Consider the following 10,000-nt stretch of genomic DNA (forward strand, 5'->3'; position numbering starts at 1 on the left):
GATCCTTACCAATACAGTGATATTTTTGCGCAGTTTAAAACTATCCGGAGAAAGTAGATCTTAGTAAGTACTCTTGGTATCCAAAAGGAAAATTGGGGGTAACCATGCATTTTTGAGAGCTAACTGCATGTAAGCTTCAATTTGAGAAAGAACGCCATACATTGCTTTGTATTTTAAAGCTTTTTACAAATATTATTCATCAATTATCATTAAAAATGCATGGATACCCCCAATTTTCTTTTTGGATTTCAATAACGCTTGTTAAGATTTAATCATAAACTGGGGCAAAAATACCTTTGAATTAGTAGGCACCGTCCTTACAAGGAAGTCCCTCAGGTGACTCTTATTGTCTTAGCCATGACAATAAAAATGGCACCTGTGGAGTCCACGACATTTAATGAAATAATGTGCATGAAATTACTGAAATATTTAAAAGAACTCAAGTGTCATAACAAAGTGAAGTGCAAGATAGGAAACTTGATGAACTGCAAAGTGCATGTACTTTAAGAAAAAGTATGTGTAAAAAGATGATTTTTGGTCACCCTTTTTTGTTTGTGTTTTATAAATAGTTCCCAGCTCTGATCCAGTCATTGTGAAAGGGCAAGATGGAACAAAAGCAGAGGATGCTCACACGATTAGAGTTGTCTGGGAGGAAATACCAGAAAAGGACCAAAATGGCATTATTACTGGCTACACAGTGTTTTACAATGAGACAGGTCAATCTCAATATTTCAGTAAGAATGCAACTGCAAGTCAAACGAGTGCCTTAATTGGTGGACTGAAACCTTTCACCAAGTACTGCATTAAAGTAGCAGGCTATACCAAGGTTGGAAGGTCACCATTAACGGACCCGTGTTATGAAGTGGAAACACTGCAAAAAGGTATGTAAACATGTAGTACATTGAGACTGTCATTCCACAGAAGTGTGCATTAGCCTGTACTTGACACCTCACTTAGAAAACTGGCTACTAAGCATTAGAAATCTTTCAGTAGCAGGCTAATGCAAAAGTAATAAGTAATGTTGCAAAATTAATTATCTCTGTGAAAATGTACCTTTCTATAACGTATGTTTAGAGCTTATGTTTTGGAAAGTGGATATCCATTTCAATGGCACGCCATGTGTAAAGTTCCTTGTACACGAACAACAGCTAATTTCATACATATTGCGAACGTTTTAGATGTCATGTGTCAACCAGAATATACTTGTTTAACTAAAATTATTTTTACATTGGTTCCAAGATTTTTCTAGCGTACCATAAAAAGTGAAAGGGTGACAATCGCACTGTTTGATTTGCCAAATTAGGTGTGTTTTCGACCTAATTCACAGAAAGCACTGAGATGGCTTCAGATTAAGTCGTACCACAAACCCCACAAAATCCAGTTCATCGCTGCCCGTTTTCCAATCACCGCAGATTGGATAATTAAACCTTTTTTTTTTTCAAAACATCATATAAAATGCAAAAGATACATGTATATACGCCTTCCCGTCATGCCAATATAGTAAGTAACTGTATGGCAGTAATACAATGAAAGCCAACTGAGATCCTGGACAAAAATGTCTAGAAACACGTTACTTTAACAATGAGTGCAAAAATCGCTTCAATTTAAGGTTTACCTTTTATTTTGTAACAAGTTCCCTTATTGCCTCCCTTTTCCCTTCTCCACGCGTAAGCAATGTTGAAACAAACTGCAGCTACACTGTATGTTTGTGCCAATGACACTCCTGTACTTTAAATGCACCAAAAAATAGCACTAACTCTCTGAAAGGATAAGAGTACATCATTCAGATGTGTCACATTTTACAGTAAAAGCAATTACCCTGATGTTGTCATGTCGCCTTTTTGAATTTATAATTGCCCTGTATTGCTGCCTTTTTTTAAATTGATGAAGATGGTTAGAATTGTTTATACACTGGTACATTGAGTTGTTGGGGTGATTGTCATACAGTGTGTATGGTGGATGACCACATGCTATTCATGGTCTTATATTAAACCATGCAGGGCATTGTCCAACTTTTCAGAGTGAAGTGCTAACAGAAGTCAATGAATTTGCCAAGTGCCATTGAAACAAACCATGTGGTACAAAAAATTCTCGATTACAGATATTGCTGTCATGTCTTATGTTTTTCCCACCTGGCAAGCAGAAAGACCACTGCCCACTTAAGGGTCAATATTATTGCAGCACTGAATACAGTCATTATTAATCTTAGCTCACCAAAATATCATGTAGTTATTTAGTTCTTTATCTCCATGAAATATAATCTTAACTTATTGAAAATTTATACATGTAGTTGCTCCTGGCGTGGAATTTTCAACCTTCGGCTTTTTTCTGCACTGTGATTACAGTTGTTCTTTGCCGTTCTTAGAGTAGTTGATTGGGACTGCGGCATAGCAGCCTTAAGTCTTGAATTGTAAGAGCTCACTCAGATAAGGTGAAGCCATTCCCTCAAGAGCTTTGTACACTAGATAAGCGAACTTATAGTGGAAACGAAAACGAACCAGCAGCTAGTGGAAATACATCAGAGTCGGCGTTGTGTAAGTCCACAGTCATTGTAGTCGATCAAACTGGCATTGTGGAATACCAAACAGTAATGAGTTGCAGTGGTCCAGATGAGAGGTGACGAACGCGTAAATCAGAGTCTTCGTTGATTCTCAGACAAGAACTTCCTTATTTGCCATGCAAGGAACGCCTTGATGCAAACCTTCTTGATGTGTACAACTGTACATTCAGAGACAGAACTATCAAACGATGCTCCAAGGTTGCTGGGAGAGTTACCTGATTTGAGGTTGGATGCACCGATACCTATACCGTTGACAGCATAATTAGCGATGAGTTGAACCCTATTCCTCTATTTGAGATGCGTCTTATAACCGAGTATTTTGATGAGATTGTCCGCAGTTTATGACATAAATGCCATCAAGTTTGAAAGTTAAAGGTGCACCTTTAATATAGCCGAGTGCGCTGTGTATCCGAAAAACTGAGGTATGCGATGATTGATTGAAGGCGAGTAAAGCCTGGAGTAAAGCCATCCTGCAGCCAATTGTACAACCTTGGCATGTGGGCTTTCTTAACCTGATTGCTGATTCCTTCAAAAAGTTGTTTACGTCTTCTGTGACTCGGTTGTTGGAGTCTTTTCAGTCTTACCCTGGTTCCAGTGGCAGTCCCTGTCAATCAGTTCCTTCTTACCACTACTCTGATTTCAAGTTTGCTGAAGTGTCGGATGCTTATGTGAGATCTCAACTGTGCGTTTTAAAACCTGGTAAAGCAGTTGGCCTTGACAACATTCCAGCCCGCCTTTTGGTTGATTTAGTGGACATTGTTGCCAAACCCCTTGACTGCAATTATTAACATCTCTTGTCCAAAAAAGATATGGCTGATTATATGGACAACTATCGACCTATCTCTATTTTGCCTGCAGTTTCTAAGGTGCTAGAAAGAGCTGTGCATCATCAATTATATGCTTACCTTCAGTGGCACAAGGTTCTTAGCCCTTATGAATGCGGTTTCCGAAAGTGCCACTCCATGGATTGGGCCGCTGCAGTATGTTCCTCGTGGATACAATCCGAAGGAACATTGACTAAGGCCAGTTGACTGGTGTTGGTTTGATCGACCTGCGGAAAGTGTTTGACACCGTCAACCATGAAGTGCTGCTGAACAAACTGCGGGGACAAGTTTGGAGTGGTGGATGGTGAACATGAGTGGTTTACAAACTATCTACGGAACCGCACCCAAATTGCTGAATTTCAGGGTGTATCCAGTGCTGCTGAACTTGAGTGTGTTGGTGTACCACGGAGGTCAATTTTAGGACCACTGTTATTTATCCACCAAATGAACGATCTTCCTAGTGCGGTGGTGGAGTGCAGTGTTCTCCTGTTCACCGACCCTCAAATTAGGTGTGTTTTCGACCTAATTCACAGAAAGCGCTGAGATGGCTTCAGATTAAGTCATACTACAAACCCCACAAAATCCAGTTCATCGCTGTCTGTTTTCCAATCACATCAGATTGGATAATTAGCCCCTTTTTTTTTTCTTGGCTGCTGTATGCATGAGCTTCCCTTGAGTGTAACGACTTATTACCCTTTGCTCCATTGTTTGGGAGACCAATCCCTCTTACTCCAGATTGTCTTAAGGACGGTGCCTACATTGTACTATTGTTATTGCGCATACATTCCGCGCATCTCGAGATACTCGGGTTTCCTATTGGTGATCCTTACAATTACAGTGATACATGTCTTTATGCGCAGTTTAAACTATCCGGAGAAAGAAGATCTTAGTAATTACTCGTTGTATCCAAAAGGAAAATTGGGGGTAACTATGCATTTTTGAGAGATAACTAATCTTCAATTTGATAAATAACGCAATGCATTGCTTTGTATTTTAAAGCTTTATTCAACAATTATCATTAAAAATGCATGGTTACCCCCAATTTTCTTTTTGGATTTCAATAACGCTTGTTAAGATTTAATCATAAACCGGGCCAAAAATACCTTTGAATTAGTAGGCACCGTCCTTACAAGGAAGTCCCTCAGGTGACTCTTATTGTCTTAGCCATGACAATAAAAATGGCACCTGTGGAGTCCACGACATTTAATGAAATAATGTGCATGAAATTACTGAAATATTTAAAAGAACTCAAGTTTCATAACAAAGTGAAGTGCAAAATAGGAAAATTGATGAACTGCAAAGTGCATGTACTTTAAGAAAAAGTATGTGTAAAAAGATGATTTTTGGTCACCTTTTTTTGTTTGTGTTTTATAAATAGTTCCCAGCTCTGATCCAGTCATTGTGAAAGGGCAAAATGGAACAAAAGCAGAGGATGCTCACACGATTAGAGTTGTCTGGGAGGAAATACCAGAAAAGGACCAAAATGGCATTATTACTGGCTACACAGTGTTTTACAATGAGACAGGTCAATCTCAATATTTCAGTAAGAATGCAACTGCAAGTCAAACGAGTGCCTTAATTGGTGGACTGAAACCTTTTACCAAGTACTGCATTAAAGTAGCAGGCTATTCCAAGGTTGGAAGGTCACCATTAACGGACCCATGTTATGAAGTGGAAACACTGCAAAAAGGTATGTAAACATGTACATTAAGACTGTCATTCCACAGAAGTGTGCATTAGCCTGTACTTGACACCTCACTTAGAAAACTGGCTACTAAGCATTAGAAATCTTTCAGAAGCAGGCTAATGCAAAAGTAATAAGTAATTTTACAAAATTAATTAGCTCTGTGAAAATGTACCTTTCTATAACGTATGTTTAGAGCTGATTTTTTGGAAAGTAGATTTCCATTTCAGTGGCACGCCATGTGTAATGTCTGTTCCTTGTACACGAACAACAGCTAATTTCATACATATTGCGAACGTTTTAGATATGTCATGTGTCAACCAGAATATACTTGTTTAACTCAAATTATTTGTACATTGGTTCCAAGATTTTTCTAGCGTACCATAAAAAGTGAAAGGGTGAAAATCGCACTGTTTGATTTGCCAAATTAGGTGTGTTTTCGACCTAATTCACAGAAAGCACTGAGATGGCTTCAGATTAAGTCGTACCACAAACCCCACAAAATCCAGTTCATCGCTGCCCGTTTTCCAATCACCGCAGATTGGATAATTAAACCTTTTTTTTTTTCAAAACACCATATAAAATGCAAAAGATACATGTATATACGCCTTCCCGTCATGCCAATATAGTAAGTAACTGTATGGCAGTAATACAATGAAAGCCAACTGAGATCCTGGACAAAAATGTCTAGAAACACGTTACTTTAACAATGAGTGCAAAAATCGCTTCAATTTAAGGTTTACCTTTTATTTTGTAACAAGTTCCCTTATTGCCTCCCTTTTCCCTTCTCCACGCGTAAGCAATGTTGAAACAAACTGCAGCTACACTGTATGTTTGTGCCAATGACACTCCTGTACTTTAAATGCACCAAAAAATAGCACTAACTCTCTGAAAGGATAAGAGTACAACATTCAGATGTGTCACATTTTACAGTAAAACCAATTACCCTGATGTTGTCATGTCGCCTTTTTGAATTTATAATTGCCCTGTATTGCTGCTTTTTTTAAATTGATGAAGATGGTTAGAATTGTTTATACACCGGTACATTGAGTTGTTGGGGTGATTGTCATACAGTGTGTATGGTGGATGACCACATGCTATTCATGGTCTTATATTAAACCATGCAGGGCATTGTCCAACTTTTCAGAGTGAAGTGCTAACAGAAGTCAATGAATTTGCCAAGTGCCATTGAAACAAACCATGTGGTACAAAAAATTCTCGATTACAGATATTGCTGTCATGTCTTATGTTTTTCCCACCTGGCAAGCAGAAAGACCACTGCCCACTTAAGGGTCAATATTATTGCAGCACTGAATACAGTCATTATTAATCTTAGCTCACCAAAATATCATGTAGTTATTTAGTTCTTTATCTCCATGAAATATAAGCTTAACTTGTTGAAAATTTATACATGTAGTTGCTCCTGGCGTGGAATTTTCAACCTTCGGCTTTTTTCTGCACTGTGATTACAGTTGTTCTTTGCCGTTCTTAGAGTAGTTGATTGGGACTGCGGCATAGCAGCCTTAAGTCTTGAATTGTAAGAGCTCACTCAGATAAGGTGAAGCCATTCCCTCCAGAGCTTTGTACACTAGATAAGCGAACTTATAGTGGAAACGAAAACGAACCAGCAGCTAGTGGAAATACATCAGAGTCGGCGTTGTGTAAGTCCACAGTCATTGTAGTCGATCAAACTGGCATTGTGGAATACCAAACAGTAATGAGTTGCAGTGGTCCAGATGAGAGGTGACGAACGCGTAAATCAGAGTCTTCGTTGATTCTCAGACAAGAACTTCCTTATTTGCCATGCAAGGAACGCCTTGATGCAAACCTTCTTGATGTGTACAACTGTACATTCAGAGACAGAACTATCAAACGATGCTCCAAGGTTGCTGGGAGAGTTACCTGATTTGAGGTTGGATGCACCGATACCTATACCGTTGACAGCATAATTAGCGATGAGTTGAACCCTATTCCTCTATTTGAGATGCGTCTTATAACCGAGTATTTTGATGAGATTGTCCGCAGTTTATGACATAAATGCCATCAAGTTTGAAAGTTAAAGGTGCACCTTTAATATAGCCGAGTGCGCTGTGTATCCGAAAAACTGAGGTATGCGATGATTGATTGAAGGCGAGTAAAGCCTGGAGTAAAGCCATCCTGCAGCCAATTGTACAACCTTGGCATGTGGGCTTTCTTAACCTGATTGCTGATTCCTTCAAAAAGTTGTTTACGTCTTCTGTGACTCGGTTGTTGGAGTCTTTTCAGTCTTACCCTGGTTCCAGTGGCAGTCCCTGTCAATCAGTTCCTTCTTACCACTACTCTGATTTCAAGTTTGCTGAAGTGTCGGATGCTTATGTGAGATCTCAACTGTGCGTTTTAAAACCTGGTAAAGCAGTTGGCCTTGACAACATTCCAGCCCGCCTTTTGGTTGATTTAGTGGACATTGTTGCCAAACCCCTTGACTGCAATTATTAACATCTCTTGTCCAAAAAAGATATGGCTGATTATATGGACAACTATCGACCTATCTCTATTTTGCCTGCAGTTTCTAAGGTGCTAGAAAGAGCTGTGCATCATCAATTATATGCTTACCTTCAGTGGCACAAGGTTCTTAGCCCTTATGAATGCGGTTTCCGAAAGTGCCACTCCATGGATTGGGCCGCTGCAGTATGTTCCTCGTGGATACAATCCGAAGGAACATTGACTAAGGCCAGTTGACTGGTGTTGGTTTGATCGACCTGCGGAAAGTGTTTGACACCGTCAACCATGAAGTGCTGCTGAACAAACTGCGGGGACAAGTTTGGAGTGGTGGATGGTGAACATGAGTGGTTTACAAACTATCTACGGAACCGCACCCAAATTGCTGAATTTCAGGGTGTATCCAGTGCTGCTGAACTTGAGTGTGTTGGTGTACCACGGAGGTCAATTTTAGGACCACTGTTATTTATCCACCAAATGAACGATCTTCCTAGTGCGGTGGTGGAGTGCAGTGTTCTCCTGTTCACCGACCCTCAAATTAGGTGTGTTTTCGACCTAATTCACAGAAAGCGCTGAGATGGCTTCAGATTAAGTCATACTACAAACCCCACAAAATCCAGTTCATCGCTGTCTGTTTTCCAATCACATCAGATTGGATAATTAGCCCCTTTTTTTTTTCTTGGCTGCTGTATGCATGAGCTTCCCTTGAGTGTAACCAATTATTACCCTTTGCTCCATTGTTTGGGAGACCAATCCCTCTTACTCCAGATTTGTCTTAAGGACGGTGCCTACATTGTACTATTGTTATTGCGCATACATTCTGCGCATCTCGAGATACTCGGGTTTCCTATTGGTGATCCTTACAATTACAGTGATACATGTCTTTATGCGCAGTTTAAACTATCCGGAGAAAGTAGATCTTAGTAAGTACTCGTGGTATCCAAAAGGAAAATTGGGGGTAACCATGCATTTTTGAGAGATAACTAAGCTTCAATTTGAGAAAGAACGCCATGCATTGCTTTGTATTTTAAAGCTTTATTCATCAATTATCATTAAAAATGCATGGTTACCCCCAATTTTCTTTTTGGATTTCAATAACGCTTGTTAAGATTTAATCATAAACCGGGCCAAAAATACCTTTGAATTAGTAGGCACCGTCCTTACAAGGAAGTCCCTCAGGTGACTCTTATTGTCTTAGCCATGACAATAAAAATGGCACCTGTGGAGTCCACGACATTTAATGAAATAATGTGCATGAAATTACTGAAATATTTAAAAGAACTCAAGTTTCATAACAAAGTGAAGTGCAAAATAGGAAAATTGATGAACTGCAAAGTGCATGTACTTTAAGAAAAAGTATGTGTAAAAAGATGATTTTTGGTCACCTTTTTTTGTTTGTGTTTTATAAATAGTTCCCAGCTCTGATCCAGTCATTGTGAAAGGGCAAAATGGAACAAAAGCAGAGGATGCTCACACGATTAGAGTTGTCTGGGAGGAAATACCAGAAAAGGACCAAAATGGCATTATTACTGGCTACACAGTGTTTTACAATGAGACAGGTCAATCTCAATATTTCAGTAAGAATGCAACTGCAAGTCAAACGAGTGCCTTAATTGGTGGACTGAAACCTTTCACCAAGTACTGCATTAAAGTAGCAGGCTATACCAAGGTTGGAAGGTCACCATTAACGGACCCGTGTTATGAAGTGGAAACACTGCAAAAAGGTATGTAAACATGTAGTACATTGAGACTGTCATTCCACAGAAGTGTGCATTAGCCTGTACTTGACACCTCACTTAGAAAACTGGCTACTAAGCATTAGAAATCTTTCGGAAGCAGGCTAATGCAAAAGTAATAAGTAATGTTGCAAAATTAATTATCTCTTTGAAAATGTACCTTTCTATAACGTATGTTTAGAGCTGATTTTTTGGAAAGTGGATATCCATTTCAATGGCACGCCATGTGTAAAGTTCCTTGTACACGAACAACAGCTAATTTCATACATATTGCGAACGTTTTAGATGTCATGTGTCAACCAGAATATACTTGTTTAACTAAAATTATTTTTACATTGGTTCCAAGATTTTTCTAGCGTACCATAAAAAGTGAAAGGGTGACAATCGCACTGTTTGATTTGCCAAATTAGGTGTGTTTTCGACCTAATTCACAGAAAGCACTGAGATGGCTTCAGATTAAGTCGTACCACAAACCCCACAAAATCCAGTTCATCGCTGCCCGTTTTCCAATCACCGCAGATTGGATAATTAAACCTTTTTTTTTTTCAAAACACCATATAAAATGCAAAAGATACATGTATATACGCCTTCCCGTCATGCCAATATAGTAAGTAACTGTATGGCAGTAATACAATGAAAGCCAACTGAGATCCTGGACAAAAATGTCTAGAAACACGTTACTTTAACAATGAGTGCAAAAATCGCTTCAATTTAAGGT

The 10,000-nt window shown here is 39.1% G+C and overlaps 1 protein-coding gene across 1 annotated transcript in view; it reads left to right on the forward strand.

Moving 5' to 3' along the window:
* Window positions 1-10,000, forward strand: part of LOC138017155 (protein sidekick-1-like) — a 104,076-nt gene that overhangs the window by 5,610 nt on the left and 88,466 nt on the right. Inside the window, exons 4-6 of the mRNA XM_068864340.1 lie at window positions 570-881; window positions 4,763-5,074; window positions 8,959-9,270. Coding sequence (XP_068720441.1) covers window positions 570-881; window positions 4,763-5,074; window positions 8,959-9,270 — 936 coding nt within the window. The remainder of the gene's footprint in view (window positions 1-569; window positions 882-4,762; window positions 5,075-8,958; window positions 9,271-10,000) is intronic.

The sequence above is a fragment of the Montipora capricornis genome, chromosome 9, assembly GCF_036669925.1.
Source record: "Montipora capricornis isolate CH-2021 chromosome 9, ASM3666992v2, whole genome shotgun sequence".
Taxonomy (NCBI): Eukaryota; Metazoa; Cnidaria; class Anthozoa; order Scleractinia; family Acroporidae; genus Montipora; species Montipora capricornis.